At 47.3% G+C, this 25,084-nt stretch overlaps 2 protein-coding genes across 4 annotated transcripts in view; one reads left to right on the top strand and one right to left on the bottom strand.

The window, feature by feature from the left end:
* Positions 1–1,675: 1,675 nt before the first annotated feature.
* On the bottom strand, positions 1,676–15,741 carry ASTE1 (asteroid homolog 1). 3 transcript variants are annotated; one of them, XM_055135896.1, is made up of 6 exons: positions 15,615–15,741; positions 13,990–14,122; positions 12,569–13,863; positions 6,217–6,427; positions 3,441–3,636; positions 1,676–2,167 (listed from the first exon to the last, which is right to left on the bottom strand). In XM_055135896.1, exons 3-6 carry the CDS (start codon positions 13,841–13,843, stop codon positions 1,837–1,839), a joined length of 2,013 nt encoding a protein of 670 aa, XP_054991871.1. In that variant the 5' UTR covers positions 13,844–13,863; positions 13,990–14,122; positions 15,615–15,741; the 3' UTR covers positions 1,676–1,836. The 3 variants fall into 3 exon arrangements, with proteins under 3 accessions (XP_054991871.1, XP_054991870.1, XP_054991873.1); XM_055135895.1 differs by lacking the exon at positions 13,990–14,122 and having other exon boundaries at positions 15,615–15,719; XM_055135898.1 differs by lacking the exons at positions 13,990–14,122; positions 15,615–15,741 and adding an exon at positions 14,460–14,474.
* A 184-nt stretch (positions 15,742–15,925) lies between these two features.
* Positions 15,926–25,084, top strand: part of NEK11 (NIMA related kinase 11) — a 223,321-nt gene continuing 214,162 nt past the window's right edge. The window contains exons 1-2 of the mRNA XM_055136136.1: positions 15,926–16,061; positions 20,192–20,461. Coding sequence (XP_054992111.1) covers positions 20,292–20,461 — 170 coding nt within the window. The 5' untranslated portion in view covers positions 15,926–16,061; positions 20,192–20,291. The remainder of the gene's footprint in view (positions 16,062–20,191; positions 20,462–25,084) is intronic.

Below are 25,084 nucleotides of genomic sequence, written 5' to 3'. Positions count from 1 at the left end.
ATCTTGCCCAAATGTATTCATTCCACTTGCTTTTTCATTTACAAATCCTTTATTTGGAACTGACCAGCACTTTCACAATTTGTTGGTGTTCATAATCATGTGTTCTGAACCAACACCTTTCAAAATCTTTGGAATGCAATCCACAGCAAGAAACATATCTTGCACAACCATCTAATAATATATGATATGCATATGTGATTTTCCATTTTTAAAATGCTGGTTATGACTCCCTAATTTCTCATTGCATTAGTGGGTTAAAACAATATGAAGAATGGCCTATATTCTGGTACTGTTGTTCCTGTATCTAGTGTTTTTAATTTCTTCTCATTGTTTCTTCCACTAGGTCTAGCTGCTTAGGATGCGGTTTCTTATTTTATTATGGCCATTAAAATTTCAGCTTCTACTTTAAAACCTGGAACAGTGAGGCCCCAAAACAGAAACAAAATTGGGACTGGAGAGATGGAATAGCAGGTAGGGTTCTTGCTTTGCATGTGGCTGACCCAGGTTTGATCCCAAGCATCCCATATGGTCCCCTGAACACCACCAGGAGTAAACTGTGAACACCGGTGTCAGGGTTCTGGCCAGTCGACCCCGGCAAACTGGAGTATGATTCCCCCAAGCCGCTGGACTTACTTCCTATAGGAGAGGGAGTGGGAAGGGGAGAAGCCTCTGTCCAGCCCCCCTGCGCACCGCAGACTTTCCACCACCACCGAGAAAGAACCACGCAGAGGGGGAAGAGCTGGAGGTCAAGCAGCTCTCATTTTATTATCCTCACACAGGATATTTATACATGAACTTCGTACACCTGGTTATCACCTCATCAAGCTCATTACAGATGTTAGCTAATGATTTATATTTCCCACTCTCAAGGCCAGGGGTGTTAGCTCAGACAAGTGATGACTGTCAGGTCCCTCATCCCGTTATCTCACACTGGTAGGTGTGGCCCAAGAAAAACAAAAAGAAAACAAAGAACCTGGAACCTAACTCTGGTGTTCTTCAGTCTTATTTGGTATATAGTTTTCTCTTTGGCATCCTGACCCCCATCTTCCAAGGCGCAGACCTTTCAAATAAGGCTGAGGAAAGATGTGTAAAGATCTTCTTTCTTTCTTTCTTTCTTTCTTTCTTTCTTTCTTTCTTTCTTTCTTTCTTTCTTTCTTTCTTTCTTTCCTTCCTTCCTTCCTTCCTTCCTTCCTTCCTTCCTTCCTTCCTTCCTTCCTTCCTTCCTTCCTTCCTTCCTTCCTTCCTTTCTTTCTTTCTTTCTTTCTTCCTTTCTTTTTTTTGTGTGTGTGTCTAAAGATTTTCTTAAAACAATAACCTAGGTTTTGTTTATAGGAAATAGTTGAAGTAGAACTTGTACTCTAACAGCCCAGTTGCTGCCTTAGAGTATTACAATTATATATGCAAGGAAACAATTAGTGAAATAGAACTTGAGAAGTACAAATACGCTTGCCAATTTAAGAAGTTTCTTGGGGGCTGGAGTGATAGCACAGCAGGAAGGGCGTTTGTCTTGCATTCGGCTGACCTGGGTTCGATTCCCAGCATCCCATATGGTCCCCTGAGCACCACCAGGTGTTATTCCTGAGTGCATGAGCCAGGAGGAACCCCTGTGCAATGCCGGTGTGACCTAAAAAGCAAAAAAACAAACACACACACACACAAAAAGAAGTTTCTTAAATCAGGTTGTGTTTATTACAAGAAGGATACAAAATACTTGGGAATATGAAGACTTTCCCATGGCAGAGGAAAGCCCCCAGGTTAGTTCAAAAGAAAGAAAACCATTTCAAGGGTGGCAACGGAAAAGCAGCGAGAATCACACGTCTGGGCACAGACTGGAGTTTATTCGAGCTCTATGGTCTCCATGTAGTCCTCCAAGCTTCCCGCCATTAAAAGCCGAAAACGGTTGCTCCCTCTATAGGCACTCTGGAGATCTGAGGCAGCTCCAGCTCTGTTCTTGGGCCTCCTGGTACCTTGTTTCTTGGGTCTTTTCTTTTTTGAGTTTTGTTTACTCTTTGGTAGGAACAGTTCAGCGGGGGCATATGACCTTGTGGCACTGAACAGATGCTCATAAAGTCTCTTTGCCTCGGGACACGTTCTCAGGAGAGCCTCCAGCGAGGCTGACAGGAGCAGCTGTCGGCAGAGATTATGCACCAGCCTTCCACTGTACAGCCTGTCATAGGAGAGGAAAGGGGGGTCATTAGCCGCTAGAACTGGGACAGCTCCCACACACGATTCCATAGACACCGGGACACACTTCTCGTCTCTGTCCATTTATTTGAGAACAGTCAGTTCCGTGAAGGAAGGCAGTGATTTGTTAGAAGGGTAACTTCATGGCTGGCGGTATTTAATTTTTTGTTTATTTGTTTTTTTACCAACACATGAAATTATGGCTGCATAATGGTTCTGCAACTTGCCCAAAGTTGAGCCAGCCCCTTGACAGGTCAATTGAATCAAGAATGACAACACGGTCTGCTTAAACATGAGAGAATATAATGGCACCGTTTGCAAGCTCTTTATTTACCTGGGTTCATTTCTTTTTCTTTCTTTTTTTTTTTTTTGGTAGGAGAGATTTTGGGCCACACTCAGTGGTGCTCAAAGGGTTTACTCCCGGGCCACCATGTAGGGTGTCTGGAATGGAACCCAGGTCAATTGCGTGTGAGGCCAATGCCCTGTTCCCTGTACTGTTGCTCTGGCCCCCATTCAGGTGGGTCAAAACCTATTTCACCAATATAAGATGCGATGAACTGAAAGCCACAGACTTAACGTCCTTGAACTGGTACTCTAGCAATTCCTGTGAAACCATCAGGGTAAAATCAATTTTTTATTAAAGTCTTGAGATACTGAAATCATTAGGAAAACACTTTGGTCTTGTTTTTCCTGTTTTTGTTTGGGGTTTTTTGTTTGTTTTGCTTTTGGGGGGAGGTGGTGCTCAGCGTTTACTCCTAGGCACTGTGCTCAGGTATCACTCTTGATGGGCTCAGGGGATGCCAGGAATCAAATCCATATTGGCTGTGTGCAAGTCTAGCACCCTACCAACTGTAGTACTGCTCCATCCCCATTTATTGATTTCTTTTTGAGTCATACCTGGCGATGCTCAGGGATTACCCCTGGCTGTGCACTCAAGAATTACTCCTGGCAGTGCTGGGGGAACCCTGTGGGATGCTGGGGATCAAACCCAGGTCGGCTGCATACAGGGCAAGCACCCAACCCACTATTCTATCTCTCTGGCCCCAAAGAACTGATTTTTAAAAAAACATTTGACCTAATCATGGACAGTTGCTTTTGGAATATGCAGAGAACTGAGTGTCTCGTCCTAGTTCCAGCTCCTCTGCCGGAACTCAGCTAAGATCTAATCTTAAGGATTCCTTTGTAAGAGCATCTTCCTCTTTGCCGTAACACCCTTCTGTGTGTAGCCCTCTACAGTAGCTCCCAGTGGCACTTACCGGGTCAGGTCTGGCTCTGAGAGTGGGGTGGAAAGCAGCTGGTTGAGGTACAGCCCCATCTGCAGACAGCACTGCCACTGGCAGAGGGCGTGGGCCACGTCTAAGTCCAGCTTCTCCCCCGGCCAGGCCCGCGCCTTCATGCTCCGCAGCTCCGCATACAGCTTCTTAGCACCTTCCTCTGGCAGTGCTGACGTACCTAAACAACAGGACCACCGAGGGGCGGGATACAGTACTTACACCAAGTACTGTATAAGACTGTTTGCTTGGAGGGCCGTACCCAGCAGTGCTCAGGGCTTACTCCTGGCTCTGTGCTCAGCGATCACTCCTGGCAGGGCCGGGGGTGCTGAGGATCGAAGCCAAGTTGGCCATGGACAAGGCAAGTGCCTTACCAGCTGTGCTGTTACTGTGTAAGGCTGCGCTCTGTGTATATGAAACTTCCAAGTCCTACACATTTCACACATTTTTACACCACCCAAACGGTTTTGTCCTTTGTCTTTATTTTACTGAGGGAGCGTCACTGTTACACTTTGCCGCAAATGCTGACATCTTGAACCTGAGATGCCTTTTTCGTGAGAACCTAAGCTTTATTCAACCCCAGATTACTTTGTGGTTTCGATTATTTGGGTTTTGGTGCCAGGAATTGAGCCCAGCACCTCACACAAAGGAAACGGACTCGGCAGTGGAGCGAAGCGACATCCTGGTCCTTAACATGACTTTCCCCCGCCTTTAGAACTGCTCCCAGTGGCCTGCTACCGTGTATCAGAAACAACTACTTTTGCCCTCTCCAAACCCCAAATCTGCCAGCATGAAAAGGACAAATGATTATTCTTGCCGTTCTCCCTCACTAAACTCGTGTTCAGGACACTCTGGTGCTCTGGTGCCCTTGACCTAAAAGGAACACACATTTTAAGTCCTGTTTTATGGGAGGGAAATGCAAATAGTGACTCAGAGAGACGGTGGCTGATCTCCAGCTTCTCCCCAGAGGAGAGAGTGAGGTGGAAGACGCGTGTAGGAGGTCAAGAATGCCGGGAGGCCAGCTGTCCACTGCTGTGGGCTGGCTGGATCTCCGCGCCAAAGAGGGTCTGGGTGGGCAGCAAGACCCTGAATCTGCCTGGGTGCAGTGGCCACGACTCCTAAAGGAAAAGGCAGGGGTCCTTCCACCCCTCCAGCCCTCGGACAAAGACTTAACAGGCTTAAGAGAACCCGCTTACCCTGCATTTAGTACTCAGAGGAAATGCCCGAAGGCCATTCAAGTCTCCAAGCCCCCCTGGGCCTGCACTAACCCGCCTGGCCCCGGACAGGGGCCATGGCCCTGGCCAGGGTCAGGGGAATGAAGCCCATGCCTCGTCCCCATGGTCCCTCTGACAGCTGCTCTCTGACAGCTGTCCCGGAAGGGCGTCTCTTTCTCCTCATAGGAGTCTCGGGGTCAGTGCCCCACATCCTTCCACCTCCCTTATTTCACAAGGTACCCTCCAGAGCACTGCCCGCAGGCAGAGCTTTGCCGCTGGAGGAAACCTGCGTCTGCGTGTCCAGTGCAGAAGCCCTGGCCACGAGGGCTGTCCTGCCATGGTGTGTGCGAGAATCGTTCCATTAGAGGCTCTTAGTGCTCCAGTAGTCAACCTTTATTTTCAGATGATAATTTAAGTGCGGCGTGATAGCACAGCGGTAGGGTGTTCGCCTTTCACGTAGCCGACCCGTGTTCGATTCCTCCGTCCTTCTCGGAGAGCCCGGCAAGCTACTGAGAGTATCGCACCCACACAGCAGAGCCTGGCAAGATACCTGTGGTGTATCGGATATGCCAAAAACAGTAACAACAAGTCTCACATTGAGAGACGTTACTGGTGCCCGCTCAAACAAATTGATGAACAAAGGGATGACAGTGACAGTGACAGTGAATTTAAGTGCAGATCAAATGGCCTCAAAGCCTATTTCTCTTTCCATCCGGTCTTTTCCAAAGGGTAATTCTGGGGCTTGAGCAATAGCACAGCAGGGAGGGCGTTTGCAGTGCACACGGCAGACCCGGGTTCAATTCCCAGCATCCCATATGGTCCCCCGAGCACCGCCAGGGGTAATTCCTGAGTGCAGAGCCAGGAGTAAGCCCTGAGCACCGCAGGGTGTGACCCAAAAAGAAAAAACAAACAACAAAAGGTGGGTAATTCTGCCTCCTCCTCTAGCCGGGGAAGTTGTCTCTTTATCTCTTAGGTAAATTTCCTGGAAGACACTGAGCTTTTATTTTTTCTCCTGAAAAGGGGTGGGGGTGGGGGGTAGGGGGCAGAAGGCCAATAAGTTTGGGAACCTCTGCTTGAATGGGGAAGTTCTGATTTCTACCTTCAATCCTAAGGCACTAACGAATGTAAACAGTGGAGAGAACTAAAGGTCAACAGCACAAACGGTTCCTGTGTGTGCACAGGTGATGCCAATAGGTGATTTCCCAGCCTGTCTCCCCGCCAACGACATTAAAAGCCTTTAGGCGATTTCCCAGCCTGTCTCACTCAGCTCCGACCACATTTAAAGCCTTAGGTGCCCCCGAGCAGGTGGGATTCAGGGTGGGTGCGCGGCACCTTTTATTCCCTGCCAGGCCCTCGGAGTCAAGTGCCCCCTGTACGGAGCCTGGCACGTGAGTGCTAGGAAACGCACGGAGTGATGTGCTGCTGCCACTGCTTCCAAGTTCAGGGCTGTGATGGGTACGGAGCCAGGGGTACCGGTTTCAGTGCCCAGCGGCATTGCGTGGGTCCCGCGCGAGAGAGAGGGCGTGCCCTGGGGCGCCGACACCTACCGGGGCTGTCGAGCGCGGCCTGCAGGGGCCCCAGCAGCAGCGCCAGCAGCAGGGCCTGAAGATGCTGGAGCTGAGCCTTGACCTCTGGGTGCTGCAGCCAGTAGCAGGTGACGGCGACGGGCAACTGGAGCAGAGCGGGGACGGGCTCCAGGAGGGACTGTTTCACCTTCAGCGTTTCCAACAGGAGCCCCCGCCGCCGTTCCACAGGGAGCTGAAAAGGCAGAGCAGACAGTTCTCCTTTGGAAAAGGAAAGGTCCGGGGGGAGTCAAAGGCGAGGAGGGAACGGCCACACGCGGCAGGCTGCTCAGGGCAGAGTCCCCCTCGCTCCCTGTCTTTTTTAAAATTTTTATTTTTGGGTCACACCTGGCGATGCACAGGGGTTACTCCTGGCTCTTTACTCAGGAATTACCCCTGGTGATGCTCAGGGGACCATATGGGATGCTGGGATTCGAACCCGGGTCGGCCGCGTGCAAGGCAAACATGTCCTACCCGCTGTGCTATCGCTCCAGCCTCCCCTCCCCCGCCCCCCGTCTTGACAACGCGAATAACGTGCTTCCTCTGGGTGGGCTGGCTGGGTGGGCTCTCCTCAGTGCCTACCCAGCCCCCGCTCATCCCCTGAGCCCCAGCGTTAGCTTGAGGATCACCTGGCCTCCCCCGCTACCCTGGGATTCGGTAACTCCAAGGCAAGGATGAGAATCTGCATTTTAACTATTTCTGCTTGAAAGCTCGCCTGCCGGTGAGGATCCAGGCCCCCCCTTCTCCCAGCCTGCCGTCCCCTCAGGGGACACGCCGGGAGCACCCCGCTGAGCTCAGCTGCATCGGCTGGCTTGTGTCCCTTCCCAGGTGAACGTTAGGGAGTCTTGGTGTTCTCCCACCCAAGACGGTGCCCAGCGATGGCTACAGGGGAGAGGCGTCATCGTGGGAGGTGGAATGCTGAGGGGCCACCGGCACGGTCTCACGAGAATGCTCCTATTTACTCGAGGTGTCGTGAGCCACAAATGTCAAGAAGAGATAATACAGGGCTCAGCACCTGCCTGGCACCCTGCCACGCCTGGCTGGTTTGGTCCCTCGTGCCAAATCCTAGTCCCCTGGTGACTGCTGGGAGTGACTCCCTGAGCACAGAGCTAGGAGTAATTTTGGAGCACTGTGAGGTCTGACCCCCAAACCAAAATGAATAATCATGGGATTTGTAAGCCGTAAGGAGCCTTACAAGAGTCTTTTTTTTTCTTTTTTTCAGATAAAGAAGTGAGGACTATTAAAAGAGCCCGCAAAGGGACTTTACAGTCAAATTTTAAAAGAGACAAAAAAATTTGTTGTAGTCTAGTGTCTGCACATACTCAGAAAAAGATCTAAATTTCTGGAAAGATAATGTTGATGGCATTTTTTTTTGTCACAATAACTTCAATATACTCAGTTTTTATGAAACATCATAGTTAATGATATTAAAAATATCTACAACCTAGAATAATACAAATACCTACTATCTAGAAAGTTTCTTTGCAGAAAGAAAGGTAGGATTGTTGTTTGGATGGCATATTTTTTAGCATTTAATACCTAGTCAGGACTCCATACATGTTGACAGTTGGGAAAAGAGATAATTCACCTGAAACAAAATGGCATATTTGACAAAGAAGCTGCATTGTCCATGCATGAGAGCATTAAGTACAACCTGGTAAATAGTAGTTTTATTCATTTCATGCTATGATTAGTTCTTAAATTAGAAACATGCAGGGGCTGGAGTGATAACAGTGGGTAGGACGTTTAGCCTTGCATGCGGCCGACCCGGGTTCAATTCCCAGCATCCCATATGGTCCCCTGAGCACTGCCAGAGGTAATTCCTGAGTGCAGAGCCAGGAGTGACCCCTGTGCATCGCCGGGTGTGGCCCAAAAAGAAAAAAAAATTAGAAACATGCAAAGTATTTAAATTATAATCAATCACCTCTGTGGAAAATGGTACTAACTACTTAAATATGAAACAAAAACTATTTTTATGAACTAAACTGGTCAAAAAAAAGTGTACCATGTAAAACTAAGAGGCTGTCTGGATTCTGATTATGGATTTTAGGAAGGAAGCGGAGCTGGGGCAGGGACTTAAGAGATGTTCGGATACCTGGTACCTGACATGGTCCCCTGAGCACCACCCGGAGTAACCCGAGCGCAGAGCCAGGATACCACTGGGTGTTGCTTTTTTGGGAAAACAGTTCCTTTGGAAAAGGTTGGCTGCGTGTAAGGCAGTCAGTCGCCTTACCCACTATACTACCTCTCTCTGGCCCTGTCCCAAGACTTTTAAAGTAGAAAGTTTTCAGCAGAACTGCAAGGGCCTTAGAAGTTCTTCCTGACTTGGTTTTGGTTTTGGGCCACACCCCACTGTGCTAGGGGCTGACTCCTGGACTCCTGGCTCTGCACTCAAAAGATCCCCCCGGTGGGGGTCAGGGGTGGAGCTGGGGGATACCATCTGTGGTGCCAAGGGTTGAACCCGGGTCAGCCATATTCGAGGCAAGAGCCTACCTTCTCTATTCTCTCTCGGCCTTCCTCTTCTGAAGGTGAACACTCCACTTACAGGCCTTCAATCAGGCTTCATTCCCAGGGGGAGGGGTCGGAAAGCAGGAGCTGGTAGGAGAAGCTCCCTTGGATGCAGGGGTGTCAGGAGAGAGGCCGGTTTGGGCCCTGCAGAACAATTCACTTCTCTGTCTCCTCACAGTTAACATCTTGTGGGTGCACTTGCGGGGTGCTGTATCCACTGCAGCAGACAGAGGAAAGGGGAAAGTGTGCTCCTAGCATCTGGGGAACTCGCTGAGAGATGGGGCAGAACAAGTCCTGCTACAGTAACTGGCACAGAGCAGACACATAAGGTTGCCACCTCACGGAGAGAAAGACAGGGGAGCAGAGGTTATCCCTACCTTTCCATACCAGTATTTACCCTTGGAATCTCATTCGCATCTGATCTGTTTAGAACGATCACAAGCAACTGAGAGGTTGACAACTTTGCACTAAACACGGAATTGATTAGTTTAGGCCAAAGGAGGATCAAACGCTATTCCAGCCCAGAGTGCGGTAGCATGGTGTAAGATGAACAGGGGCCCTCAGCCACTCAGGTTTTCATCGTGGGGTAAAAGTGTCCTGAACTCTACATACACACACACACACAGAAACCTGATCCTTACATACATACACACATGTACTCATACACACACAGAGAGACCTGATCCCTACATACACATACACACACAGATCTGATTCCTACACACAGAGAAACCTGATCCTTACATATTTACACACATACACTCATACACACAGACCTGATCCCTACATACATACACACACCCCCATCCTCTCTACATACACACACAGACCTACACAGAAACTTGATCCCTACAGAGACCTGATCCCTACATACACACACACACACACACACACACGACTCTCCCTACATATACATATAAACCTGATCCCTACACACACACACACACAAACACACGCACGCACACCAGCATGTTTTAGATCTCAAGGTAAAAGGTTAAAAAAAAAAATCACATTTTCATGACCTTGGATTAGGTAGCATTTTCTCAAGTCAATGTCACTGTCATTGATTTGTTCAAGCAGGCACCAGTAATGTCTTCATTGTGAGACTTGTTACTGTTTTTGGCATATTGAATATGCCATGGGTAGCTTGCCAGGCTCTGCCGTACAGGCAAGATACTCTCGGTAGCTTGCCAGGCTCTCTGAGAGGGGCGGAAGAATTGAACCCGGGTCAGCCATGTGCAAGGCAAACGCCCTACCTGCTGCACTATCGTTCCAGCCCATTTTCTCAAGTAGGTCACAAAAGTGATAACCATCAACAAAAGTTTAGATGACATGAAAAACTGCTATTCATCAAAACATACTGCTGTTCATCCAAACGTAGTATAGTGGAAAGAAAATCCACAGAATGGGGGAGGCTGTTTATTCAGAGTATTTGAAAAACACAAGAGAAATAGGCTTTGAACAAACCTTCCATAAATGGCCAAAGAACACCCGAAAAGGTCTTCAAATAATTGGTTAACGAAATGCGAATCATCACCCACAAGCCTGGATGAAATGATGCACAACCATCAGAGTAAAAAGTTTTTGAAGAGAGAAAATAGTACGAGCAAAGGTGTAAAATGAGAGGAGTTGGTGGGAATCTCAACTGGCATCATTGATCATTTTACAAGATCATTTGACAATCTATTATCAAAACAAAATATGCATCTCATGACCCAGCAATTTCCCCTCCTTTTGTGTCCATTTTTTGACCAAATGATGTGCATGAGAATATTTGTAACACTGTTCCCGAGGGTCCAAACTTCAAATTGTAATTTGGACTGTCCATCAACTGTCCATCAGCTAGAAAATGGGAAAAAAATCCTCCCTGGCATATCCCCACAATGTGGTATACACCATGGTGAGAAATGTCTACCTCCCCCAGCCACGTGAGTGAATCTCAAATATTACCCTGAGTAAAAGGAGAATTCATCCTGGATAAATCCATTTTTAAAGCCCCAAATCAGTTTAAAACTATTGAATGCTGTTAGAAGTCAGGTTTGTTGTCATGGGATGAGGTGGGCGCTGGAACCGACAGGGGAATTTCTGGGGTGCTGAGGATGGGTTTTCCCGTGTTCTTCACATGGATGGGTCGGGAGAATTCACCTGGCTGCACCGTGTGTACAAATGCAGGGGGAGATGAAATGTAGAAGCAATGGGGAACTTTCAGGGAAATGCATTCATGAATAGTGCTGGAGTGATAGCACAGCGGTAGGGCATTCACCTTTCACGAGGCTGACCCGTGTTCGATTCCTCCGCCCCTCTCGGAGAGCCCGGCAAGCTACTGAGATACCATGCCCACATGGCAGAGCCCGGCAAGCTACCCATGGTGTATTGGATATGCCAAAAACAGTTACAATAAGTCTCACACTGAGAGACGTTACTGGTGCCCACTCAAACAAATCGATGAGCAACGGGATGACAGTGACAGTGACATTCATGGATGAACACATCAAAATTCAACTTTAAAAGACTCCTTTCCAAAAATAAATGTGCACTTTATTGTACAACAATTCTTTCTCCAGAAAGCCATAAAGGAAATCTGTAAGAAATTCAATCCTTGGGGCTGGAGCGATAGCACAGTGGGTAGGGCGTTTGCCTTGCACGCGGCCGACCCGGGTTCGATCCCCAACATCCCATATGGTCCCCTGAGCACCGCCAGGAGTAACTCCTGAGTGCAAAGCCAGGAGTAACCCTTGTGCATCGCTGGGTGAGACCCAAAAAGCAAAAAAAAAAAGAAATTCAATCCTGGGACAGGAGAGAGAGTACAGTAGGTAAGTGATTCCTGCGCACAGAGCCAGGAGTAACCCCTCAGCATTGTCAGATGTGGCCCCAAAACTAAAAAGAAATCCAGTCTTCCAACAGCACTATTTATGTTGTGAATAGAAATATAATAGCCAAGCAATCATTTAAAAAAAATTTGGGCGGCTTTTGGACTACACCCAGTAACACTCACAGGTCGCTTTTTTGGGGGGTAGGGGTGAGGGGTCATGCAATGTCAGGGATCAAACACCTGCTTCATACAAGGCTGTCTTTCTGCCCCAAGGCATTTTGTTTTTAAAATATAAATATATTTTTAGTTTTGGGGCCACACCCAAAGGTGCTCAGGGCTTACTCCTTGCTCTGTGCTCAGGGATTACTCCTGGTGGGCTCAGTGCCAGGGATCGAACCCAGGCCATTGCATGCAAGCCCAGTGCATGCAATGCACCTCTCCCTACTCCCACTCAAAAACATCGTTCTTTAGAGTGCTCACCTCAGTTTTACTAGTGAAGGTGATGTTGCATAAAGTCCCCTGACAGATGCTCAATACGAGTTCGGCTCAAATGCTGGACCCCAGAAACAGTTAAGGGTTACTTGGTAGCCTGGAAACAATCTCTTGTAAAAGTGTATTTACAGGGCTGGAGCGATAGCACAGCGGGTAGGGCATTTGCCTTGCATGCAGCCGACCTGGGTTCGATTCCCAGCGTCCCATATGGTCCCCTGAGCACCGCCAGGAGTAATTCCTGAGTGCTGAGCCAGGAGTAACCCTTGAGCATTGCCAGGTGTGACCCAAAAAGGGAAAAAAAAAGCATATTTGCAGACAGAGGCTGGAGAAAGTGCAAGAAGGGCCACACTTGCCTTTGAAGGGCTGCCACAGTGCCACCTTGGTTCCAATGCCCAGCACTAGGGGTGACTGCTGAGCCAAAGAGCCAGGAATAGCCCCCTGAGCACCACCAGGTACGATTCATCCCCCCGACCCTCGCCCCAAATAAAATTAAGTCAAAGCTTGGCAAGGGTCACAAACTCTTACCTCCGCCAACCTGCTTAAGTCGCAATACTCTATGGGTGGCACCGCTGCCTCCACAAGGGATGTTTTGATGTTCCTGCTGATCCGTCCCACCTCGATGCACACCACAGGCTGTGGAGGCAAGCTGCCCCGAGGTGTGCCAGAGAGCAGCCCATAGATGGCTTGTCGGATGGGCTGCGAGATCTTGTGTGCATTTGGGCGCTGCGTGTTCTCCACTTGCGGCTGAAGGAAGGTCCGTCTCAGCACCAGCGCATCGCAGACGAAGGGTGCCAGTTGGCCCCTGGCCAGCGCCCGCAGGACCCAGTCGGGCAGCCCCAGGTTCTGGGCATCGGGACAGGCGTAGGTGCCGTGCTGGAAGAAGTCCTGCAGCTGCACCGGCGAGGGCTGATACTCATCCATGGAAGAGCAGAGTAGATCCCTCATGGGCCCCCGGTCCTTCCTGGGGAGACTTTTCAGGACGGTCTCCAGTGCTGCGCTAGGGCTAGTAAATTGCGACAACCACTTCAGAAGCTCCACGATGCGCTGGTGCTTCTTCCCATTGGGAGAGGCGGGAGGAAAGCGGACCTTTCCGAAGCACGAGTCCAGGACTGGGAGGTTGACGTGGTCATTCCCGCTCAGCACCGCAAAGAGAGGGAGGAGACCTTTGTCCACGCCGAAGCGGCTGCAGAACTTGTTCACAGAGAACCATCTGGCTGGGATATAGTAGTCCTGCGTGCCCTTGATGGTGTGCATATTTGTCCACTGGAAGCTACTCAGTGGGAGAAACCCAGTTTTCAGGTCAGAGATGCAAAAGTCACTATCCGATGATAACACCGGGCAATTCCAATGGTTGGCAAGTGTCATAATGTCCCGATCTGCTTCCGAGAAGCACTGCATGAAAGGGACCCCAAGTTTGATCAACACCTGAATGAACACTTCCCGGGTGAGCAGGGGACACACACACCCGCCCCGACCCATGGAGAGCGAATGTGCCACCTGGACCTTCTCTCTGATCCGATCCATTAACGTGGCAAGCTTCTTATCAGAGAGATCACACCCCCCATCTAACACGACATACGGACAGATATTACAAGCAGACAGTGATTCAAAGAAATCTTGCACAACATCCGCGAAAGAATCATATTCCCCTCCATATCGGAGCTCCAAGTTGGAATTAAAGCAGAGCCGGTAGAAGAGAGAGTAGCCGTCGATGACAATTTTCGTATTCCTCAATTTCACATCGGCAAAGAGTTCATGACTGTGGTCCTCCACAAAGCTCATTAATCCACGGACCCCCATGGTGACACCGGAAGAACTGCCTGTTGAAGATGAAGGAACATACTTTAAATTGATGCTGGTTAGAGAGTTACAATGCGTTATTTACTGCACCGTCAAATCAACAGCAAAGGCTAAAGAATGCTCTCTGAGTAAAGCCTTCAGCATACCTCAATTCTCCCTTCGGCCCTTAGGAAACACACAGCAGCTCACTTGCTTGTTCCTTGGCTTTGCATGGGTGTCATAAAACAGACTCATTTCATCAACTTTGATCTTTGGCCAAGGGTGAAGTTGCTGAGGCTTCTAAAGAGAAACTAGTAAAGATGACATTGATACAATACAGGACTTACAAAGACTGAATTTGATTTGCTATGGGGACCGTACCTGGCAGTGATCATCAAATCAAGTTTGGCTGCACACAAAGGCCAGAGACCTGCCTGCTGTACTATCTCTCTGGCTCCTTACATGAACTATGATACTGACCTGCCTGCTGTACTATCTCTCTGGCCTCTTATGTAAACTGATACTGAAACAGGAATGATCATTTTATAACACGGAACATTCTGTGGGGTGTGAGTATAAAGTTTTAAAAATCATCTCAATTTCACAATCAGAATATATAGGCCTTTGGGTACCTTACACAGGTAAGTGAATGATGTAGATCCAGTTTTCCTTTCTTGTCAATAGGAGTCGGTAACTTCTTTTAGGCCTTTAGATTTATGGGACCATCTAAACTGGCATAGCTTTGGGTAAGAAAATTACTGCTTCCTGTCTCTCGGAACCAGCTCTCCCATTCCATCATATCCAGGGTTTTATTCATTTTGTCTTGGAACCTCTTGCCCAGGTTAACAAAACCCACTGTTTGCCAAGCTTTGGTCACACGAGTAGCTCTGACTAGCTTCTCCTTTCCTCCCAGACTCCTATGTACATGCCTAGACATGCATGACGCATGATGTTATTCATGATTTTTTTGTTGTTTGGGCGCTATACCTGGCTGTTTTCAGAGCGTACTCCTGACACCACTGGGCTCAGGGACCACTCCTGACCCTGCTCAGAGGACCACACGGGGTGCCAGGGATAGAATCCATGTGAGCTGTCTGCAAGGCATGTGCCTTAATCCTGCACTGTCTCTCCAGTCCCACATGATTATTTAAGATGGTGCCTCAACTGGCCAAGCAGCTCCCCCTCCCCTCGTACTCTTCTCTTTCAATAAACTGACTTCGCCCTGCCTAAACTGTCTCGCTCGCGGTAAATTCATTCGCCATCGCATGGCTTGGACCCAGGAGAGTCTGGGTTCCTGCACCTCCCGTGAACCCTTCAGTGCCCTAGTCTCAAATGCAGACTTAATTATAGCATTAACTTTAATTCTGAAGCACATGGCACCAAGTTATTTTTGGCAGCTGAGTTTGGAGACGTCCCCCTCCCAATTTTTATCTTCTTTTTTTTTTTTTCTCATTGTGCGCCCGAATGCGTTCATCCCATCTCTATTGTCAGCATCCTGCATAGGACGGTACTAATTTCGGGGCAAATCCGTTCGGGAAAGGCTTGACGGGCAGAGGCTGTTGTCAACTTGAGCTATACACAATCCACTGCAGAAACTGTGCCACAAATGCGAGCCGGACAGTGGGGGGGACGGAGGGTGGTGAAGGCGAGCCAGAGTTTGAACTCGATCCCCCACGCGCCGCCGGGATCCACACAGCCCACCTGCCCTGTCCTCCCCGAAACGCAGCCCTTGCGCAAGCCGCGCGCCCCGGGCAGCCCCGCGAGGTCCCGAGAGCCCAGCCCGTGCGCTTACAGCTCCGGGAGCGGGAGCCGGGTGCTCGCGGGCCTGACGTCACCGGCAAGCGGGATCCCGAACGCCCGGGAATTAGGGGACCGCGACCGGGAAGCCCCGGGCGGCCGCGGCAGGGCCCGGAAGTCCGCTCCGCGCGGGCCGCTGTCTGTTTACGAGACTTGGCCAATCGGATCTGCGGTCTTGTTTTTATCCCCGCCCCCCTCACGGCCGCGCCCACTTCCGCCGGGGTGGGCCGCGGGCTCTTAAGAGCCGCTCGCCCCGACTTCCCGGCAGGCCCCGCGCCGTCTCCCTGGCAACGACGCCAAACAACTCGGGAATCCCGGGCACTGGAGCTAGGTAGCTTTCCTCGGCCGAATCCGGCGGTCTTGCCCCACCCAGGCCCGGTTAACAGGCGGGCGGGCCCCAGGGCTGCGCCTGGCCCCGCTTCTCCGCCCTCTCCTCGCAAAGGTAATGCGGAAGGGACCCTGCGGGCCGTGCCCAGCACCCCCGGCCCGGCTTCACCTTTCCGATCCCGCTCGCCTCCCCGCGTCCCTCCGGCCCCAACACGGTTCACCCGCGTGCGCCCGTTGCTCCCGGCTCCTGAGAGTGAAATGTTGCCGGTTCCCTCCCACGTTGTAGGGCCGCCCGCTCTGCGAAGACGCTGATCTTAAAAAAAGGCGGGCCGAGAAGTCGTTTTACCGTAAGGTTTTTCGTGAAGTTGGAGTCGGATCCGTTTCTTTCGTTTCTTTTACTTTTTTTTTTTTTCAGTTTTTGGGGTCACACGCCTTGATGCTCTTGAGTCACTGCTGGCTCAGCCCTCAGGAATTATTCCTGGCGGTGCTCAGGGGACCGTTTGGGGTGCAGGGGTAGAACCCGGCTGCGTGCAAGGCAAACGCGCTGCCTGCTCTACTATCTCTCCAGCCCCTCTTTTGTTTACCATTGTCGGAAGGGCTTCTGCCCGTGATAAAACACGACCCCCCTGTCTTGGCCTCACCCGGATCAGCTCCCCTCCAAGGGTTCGATTGCACTGGGCAGCCCTTTCTGGACACGCTCCTTGTTCCCATCCAGCCTTTAAAATCTTTACCCGCCTCCAGTCCTTCCCCCCACCCGCCTCTGGGAAGCCCCTGCACCTTTGGACAGCCGTTTTTCCCAACCAATTTTATTGAATCTGCTATAAATTAGGCACCGTAAAAACAAGAGAGAAAACTGTGCCCCGGGTACTCAAAATTACTCAGAACCCGTGTGCCTAGGGGATGGTGACTAGTGAACAAACAGTAAGTTCTAGAATCTAGAGGTCGTGTCGCACTAGTGGGACAGGGCAGCCTTTTGGGGGAACTCGATTGTGGGGGATGGGGGCTGCGATAGGAACCCAGTCTGCCTAGACACCACTAGCTTTACACATCCATTTGCAAAAAGGAGGCCCAGGAAAGAGCACTTGGAGTTGTTCTCTTCGTGGCTAAAAGGGCGACTAAACCCCATCTACTATATAAGGAGGATTTCTGATGTGATTGGAATTTAAAGGAGCCCTTCTAGTCCAGAAGGGTAGGAGTTCACACAATTTTCTTAACAACTGACTAGGCCAGGGGCTGGAGCAATATTCAATGGGTATGGCGTTTGCCTTGCACAAGGCTGATCCGGGTTCAATTCCCAGCATCCCATATGGTCCTCTGTCTGAGCACTGCCGGGGTAACCTGGCAGAGCCAGGAGTAACCCCTGTGCATTGGCAGGTGTGACCCAAAAACAAAAACAACAAAAAAAAAAAGACTAGGCCAGAATTTTTTTTTCTTAATGTGAGCAGAGGAAGCAAAAAAAAAAAAAAAATAGATTGGCTGTTTTCCAGTTGTATTTTTGTGTTTTCAGCTGTGGACTTCAAAAATATTTTCTGTGATCTTGTTCTTGGTAACTTCACACAATTATGATTATTATGTTTTAGCTCAGGTAAGAGGTATGGAAGTTCCAATCCAGTGCTACTGTTTAGTATTGTCAGAGCACATAGCACCTTTGAGCTTTAGGTTTCTCTGGTTATTCCCTCCCTCTCTCACTCCTTCTCAATTCTCTCACCCCTGTCTCTGTTTGTTCCTTATCCCCACTTGTGAAATGTGGCCTTGCCACTTCCTTCAAGAAGGAAAATATTGTGAATGGCATTTTAAATTCTATTCCAAGGACTGTTTCCTGTCACCGAGGTCCTATGCACAGCAAACTATTGGTCAGTGTGACACAGATCATGTCTTGTTGTATTATTATGTATATGAGATTTTGTCATATTGCTCAAATAATTGAATAATTGAATTGAAGCTTACTCCCAGATATGGACAGTCTTCAGCATGAAACCTTGTTTTCTTATAGCTTTAAAGCAAACCCCACTTTTCATGATCAGTAGAAGAACATTTTACACTTCGATGAAATAAAATTTTTAGTATGCACAGACTGATATGAAACAGCCTCTTCCTTTCATACTTCCACTGTACATCAAAAATTTCATAAGGATTATACTTAGGATACATTTATATTCAGCTTAGCACTGTAGCACTGTCGTACCACTGTCGTCCTGTTGCTCATCGATTTGCTCAAGCAGGCACTATTGTAATGTCTCCATTGTGAGACTTGTTGTTACTGTTTTGGGCATATTGAATACACCACGGGGAGCTTGCCAGGCTCTGCTGTTCGGGCAGGATACTCTTGGTAGCTTACCGGGCTCTCCGAGAGGGATGGAGGAATTGAACCCCGGGTCAGCCGAGTGCAAGGCAGACACCCTACCTGCTGTGCTGTCGCTCCAGTCCTATATTCAGCTTACATTAAAAAATATTTTTAGGCTTGGACTGCATTTATGACACTTCCCCTTTCCCATATAAGAAGGTTCCTCGAAATACAGTTTGAATATTAGGATCTTCAGAAACTGGACCAGAATTTGCAAGAAAAAAATCATCGTTCAGAACCATGTCATACCTAGTCTAATACATGCAAATGTTATGGATTAGCATAGCACTGTATCACTGTCATCCCATTGTTCATCAGTTTGCTCGACTTGTTACTGTTTTGGGCATATCGGATACACCACGGGGAGCTTGCCAGGCTCTGCCATGTGGGCGGGATACTCTCGGTAGCTTGCCAGGTTCTCCGGGAGGGATGGAGGAGTAGAACCCGGGTGGGCCATGTGCAAGGCAAATGCCCTAGGGAGAGAAAAAATATTTTTTAAAACCAGCATATTTCTGGTTTTAATCAGGTCTCACATTTAGCAAATCAAAATACTCGCAGTGTAGGAAGAAAATTACCAAAAAGTTAGGGGTAGGGTTCCAGAGCTCAGGAAGAGGATTCTGTGCGGTAGCTTTGAAGGGCTGGAGTGAGGCAGTGTGACAGGCTGCACTTTAGCAAAGCAAGCAGTAGGTCTAAGTTTCTGTTTCCTGAAGAAGACCAGTGTTCCTGTTTCCCCCAAAGTTTGTGATTAGAGATATTGAAAACACACCCATCCCACCGCATCCCTTCCTGCCTGCTTACATTAATCAGTAAGCGCCACACGACACACAGTCCTGTAGCCTGTTACTGGAAAAACCAGTAACAGGTTTTGGGTTTTATTTATTTATTTATTTATTTATTTATTTATTTATTTTTGCTTTTGCTCTGTTAAAACGGAGACGTTACTGGTGCCCACTAGAGCAAATCGATGAGCAACGGGAATACAGTGACAGTGATAACAGTGATTGCTTTTGCAGTCTCACATGTAGGACTGATCTCTCTGCGAACGGGAAGTCCTAAACCAGGTATAACAGTTTCCATGTATAAGGCCTGGGGTTCAACATTCAGCTACAAAAAAAGAGGAAGAGGAAGTAAATAAAAAGCTTATCCCAGGAACACAAAGACCAATTTACGAATTTACGAATTCCTTAAAGGAATTACAAAAGGTTAATACAATTTGTTTAGCTGTAAGGAAATTGGAATGACCTTATTGGTAGGCTTTTTAATAAAGCGTATGTGGAATCTATATATTACACAGCTAGTGGCTAGGAAATCTGGAGAAACTGGACTGAAAGTCGGTGCTGGGTGATTCGGAAGTTCGAGGATGGGATGCAGTATCTGCCTTTTGGCACTTTTCTCAAGTCTTGTAAGTTAGCCAGTTCCATGCAGTTTTATCATGATGCAGGGGTCACTGCCAAACACTTCCTCTTTGGGGCCAGAGAATGAGTACAGTGGGTGGAACTTTTGCCTTGCAAGCGGCAGACCTGGTTTGATCTTTGGCACTGCCTGGGCCTCCCCCTCCCCCACGGAGCACAAACCCAGGAGTAAGTTCTGAACATGGCTTGGTGTGTCTCTACCAAAAAAGAAAAACAACCAACTACCTCATCCTGTTTATATGTTTGTTTTGGGGGCCACACCCACCCAGCAGTTATCAGGGCTTATATCAGCAGTTATCAGATTCTAGCTTTGCACTAAAGGATTACTCCTGGTGGGCTCAGCGTACCATATGGGGTGCCAGGGATTGAACTTGGGTCTGCCATGTGCAAGGCAAGCACCCTACCAGCTATATTTTCTTTCCGGCCCTTTTTATTATGAATATCGCTCAACATCCTTCAGGCCTAACCTATGACCTTTTCCTTCTTAAGGCTTTGATTGTTGTTACATGAATGACTCGGACAAGCTGTAAGGAGACTTGGGGGCCAACTTTCAATACCCAGACATACCCGTTCCCTCTTGTTTGGAGCAATGCTGAAATTTCAAGAGGCTGCTAAGTGTGTGAGGGGATCCACGTCTGTCTCCACTGCCCCAAAGTCCTTGATTGCAAGACGATATGTGCTTCAGCAGAAACTTGGCAGTGGTAGTTTTGGAATTGTCTATCTGGTGGCAGACAAGAAAGCCAAACCTGGAGAGGAACTGTAAGTAGAAACACCTTTCACAGGAATCTTGAGTTTGCCTGGCCTGGGTGTTGCAGCTCTTAGCTAACTAAGAACATGAGTTCCATCCACTCTGCTGTTGGCCTCAGGCTGGTGGGGGTGGGGGGCCTTGGGGAAACGGGATGGGGGGGAGGACGAGAGAGGGAGGGAGGAAGAAAGGAGGAAATTCAGAGAGACACAAACAGACATAGAGAGAGCGTTGCAAAGAGAAGGAGTGGGGGAGGAGAGACTCCTTAGATGAGGGTCTGAAGGCAGCAGGCAGTAGATCACCCAGATGACCAGGAGAAGGGAAAGGAGGGTGGGCTATTGGCAAATAAGAGTTTTCTCTTAGCTAACTAAGAACATGAGTTCCATCCACTGTTGGCCTCAGGCTGGTGGGGTTGGGAGCTGGGGGGGAATGGGAGTGAGAGAGAAAGACCTAAGTTTGACTCAAGACTTGGTGTGTGTGTGTGTATGTGTGTGTGTGTGTGTGTGTGTGTGTGTGTGTGTGTGTGTGTGTGTGTTTGTAAAAGAGAAAATGAGAAAATGTTCAAATAAATTGGATCAGGCACGAAAGGGGAGAAATTACAGTAGGTCCTGTATGCCTACTTTTTTTTTTCTTTTTGGGTCACACTCAGTGATGCACAGGGGTTACTCCTGGCTCTGCACTCAGGAATCACCCCTGGCGGTGCTCAGGGGACCATATGGGATGCTGGAAATCGAACCCGGGTTGGCCACGTGCAAGGCAAACGCCTTACCCGCTGTGCTATCGCTCCAGCCCACAGCATGTCCTTTAGAGATTCAAAATATAATGTAAGGTAACTATGAACAACTTTATGCTCTCATGCTGGAGAACCGAGACTTAATGGAGAGATTCTTAAAGTCATGTGTTCTCCTAAAGCTGAATGAGGAGCAAGAAGAAAGCCTAAATAGGCTACTTTAAAGTAAGGAAATGGAAACACTAATTAAGAATCTCCCCACGAACTAAAGTCCTGGTCCAGATGGGTTCACTGGTGAGTTCTATCAAACCTTCAGAGATTTACTGCCTGTACTCCTTAAACCCTTCCAAAATATCAAAGACAAATTCTTCCTAACACTTTTTATGAAGGTAACATTATACTAATACCCAGAGCCGACTGAACACTTCCAGAAAAGAATATTTCAGACCAATCTCCCAGATAAATATCAATGCAAAAATCCTTAACAAAATCTTAGCTAACTGAATCCAACAACATACCACAAAAATCATACACCCTGATGAGTGGGATTTATCCCATGGATACAAGGATAGCTCAACATAGGCAAATCAATTAACATAATATACCATATTAATGAAAGAAAATATAAAATTTATATGATAATATCAAATGATGCAGCGAAGTCCTTTGATAAGATCCAACATCCATTCATGGGTTTATAACCCTCACCAAAATGGGAGTGGAAGAAAACTTCCTCAGGGTAATAACGGCCATATATAACAAGCCTACAGCCAGTATCATGTTTAATGGTGAAGGACTGAAAGAATTCACTCTGAGATCAGGTACAAGGCAAAGATGCTATTCTACATAGCATTAGAAGTCCTGACTACAGCATTCAGGCAAGAAAAACAAATCAAAGGGATTCAAGTTGGAAAAGAACTCAAGCTATGATTATTTGCAGATGACATGATAATATACATAGAAGACCCTAAAGAGTTTACAAGCTTTAAAAGAAAAAGCTCCTAGAAACAATAAATGAATACTGCAAAGTGGCTAGATACAAAGTCAGTACATGAAAATCAGTTGCATTATTGCACACAAAAAATTAAGGAGAGGAGAAAAGAGTTAAGGAGTCTATCCCATTTGAAATAGTATCAAAAAACATCAAGTATCTACAAGCCAGCTTAACAAAAGCTATATCATGATCATTTTAAATCACTTAAGAGATAGAGGAAGACTTTAGGAAGTGGAAAAATATACCATGCTCATGGATTGGAAGAATCAGTATTACTAAAATGACTATCTTACCTAAGCTATTATATAGATTCAATCCAATCTACATCCAACTTTAGACAACATTCTTCCAGGATCTAGAAAAATAAATAATAAAGTTTGTATGGAACCAGAAAAAACTGTGAATAGCCAGAACCATACTGAAAAATAAAAACTTGGGAGGTATTTCATAATCTAATTTGGAACTGTATTATAAAGCTAGAGTGATAAAAACTGCATGGTACTGAAACAAAGATAGGCCCTCTGATCAATGGGTCAGAATTGAATACCCTATGACAAAACATCATATGTAGGGAGTTAATTTTTAATAAAGAATCTGAGAACATGAAATGGAGTATAGATAGCTCTTCAACAAATGGCGCTGAGAGAATTGGATAGCTATGTGTAAGAAACTAAAGCAGGATCCATATTTTACACCTCATACAAAAGTCAATTCAAACAATGAATGACCTTGACATTCGACCAGAAACTATAAAATCACTGTGTCACTGTATCACTGTCATCCCATTGCTCATCAATTTACTCAAGCAGGCGCAAATAACATCTCCATTTGTCCCTGTTGCATTCAGGGTTAGGGGAATGAGGCCCATTATTGTTACTGTTTTTGGCATATTGAATACTCCAGGGGTAGCTTGCCAGGCTCTGCTGTGCAAGATTCTGCATCCCTCTCTTCCGGGAGCTCTTATTTTATAGTCTCTGGATTTTGGCCGTTGATGAGATTACGTGGCGCCAGGGGCAGTTTGTGGGTGTGATTGCCAAGCTACTGGAAAGCTACTGGAAAACTATAAAATATGTTGAGGAAAATATGGGCAGAACACTTCAACATTTGGAGTGTTCTTGAGTTCTCTAAGCATCTCCCTTTTACTACTTCAAGATTTGGAGTGTTCTTGATATCATGGAGAGTGAAGTAAGAAAGACAAACACAGGATGGTCTCACTTATCTGTGGAGTATAGAATACTGGATGAGGAAATGAGTTGTGGTAAAAGGGAGATGCTCCTTTTTACTACTCAAAGGTACCTTCAGTGATCTGATTCTACTGGCAAAGGCAACAAAATAAAAAATAAACAAGTGGAACTACATAAAGTTAAAGAACTTCTGCATGGCAAAACAAAACAAAGCAACCCACTGGCTAAAACTGATATATAGCTAACTGAAAGGGAAAAAATATTTGGAGTCAACACATCAGAGGAAGACAGGTGTATAGCCAGTAGGCACACAGAAAAATGTTCACCATCACTTATCATCAGAGAGATCCAAATCAAGATGACAATGAGATATCATCTCACACCAGTGAGAATGGCACATATCAAAAAAAAGTAGGGACAATCTGTGTGGTGGGGATATGGCGAAAAAAGAAATCTTATCCACTCATGGTGGGAACATTGTTGGTGCAACCCCTGTGAGAAACGGTATGGAGAGTTCTCACTAAACTTAGAGTTGAACTGCCATATGACCCAGGAATTCCACTTTGGGGCATCTATCCCCAGGACATAAAAACACTCGCTTAAAGGACATAGGCACACCAATATCATTGTTGCACTTAGTACAATAGCTAAGATATGGAATCAACATAGGTATTCAATGACAGATGAATGGATTACGAAGATGTGATTCAAATGTAGTGGGTTCCATATATACACAATGGAATACTGTGCAGCTGCAAGGAACAATGAAATCGTGCACTTTGCTGTAATATGGTTGGAACTGAAAGATACCTTGTTGAGTGACGTACGCCAGAAGGACAAACACAGGATGATCTCACTTATCTGTGGAATATAGACTACCGGATAAGAAAATGTAGTGCAGTAAAAGGGGGATGCTTAGATCTTCTCCACCCCAGTGTTTGAGAGGAGACAGAGAAAGAAAGAAATCAACGGTGAAGAACAGAATGAGAAGTAATGGGTGAACAGGCATGAGGGCTTCAGTTATACCAGTGATATGATTGAGGGATATAGCCTTATACCCAAAACACAGACTCAGCAGAACTGAAAACACCAGATTTAAGCAGCAACCACTGGAACTTTGTAATGTGCCTGTCAAGTTGACGGGTGGGAGGGGGAGTTGGGGCTGGGATAGGGAGGGAGTCTGGGAACACTGGTGGAGGGAGGTTGACACCAGTGAAGGGATTGGTGTTGAATGATTGTATGCCTAAAATGCAACTATTGGTAACTTTGTAAATCATGGCTCTTTAATAAAAATTTAAAAATTAAAAATTAAAAGGACGTGTGTAAGCGTATAAAAAGAAGTTCTGCTTAGTGCACTAGGCTGTAGCAGGGAATTAGTTCATGTTGGAGTTGAGCAGGAGATGAATACTTCCTAAAAAGATTTTTTTGGTGGTGGGGTCGCTCTTCTCTCACAAGGTCCGAGTTCTTGACTCCCTGGATGGGTCTGCGGACATACCTCTTCCCTTTCTGACATAATAATGAAGATGTATCAGACCTTCACCTACCTTTCCAGCCCTTATATTTCTTGTTAAGCTAGAACTGATATGCAGAGCTCTTATTAAACAGCCCCTACAAGCTCTACCTACACAAAATACATGCTTTTAGATTTAACTAAAAATCTTAGAACTGCCGTAGTATGAACTTGGCCGCCTAAGAATTGTAAGTCAGCATCACACCATTAGGTGGCAGC

Source organism: Sorex araneus, chromosome 4 (genome assembly GCF_027595985.1).
Source record: "Sorex araneus isolate mSorAra2 chromosome 4, mSorAra2.pri, whole genome shotgun sequence".
Lineage (NCBI taxonomy): Eukaryota > Metazoa > Chordata > Mammalia > Eulipotyphla > Soricidae > Sorex > Sorex araneus.
The sequence above is the reverse complement of the archived record's forward strand: the minus strand, read 5'-3'. Positions and strand labels throughout refer to the sequence as shown.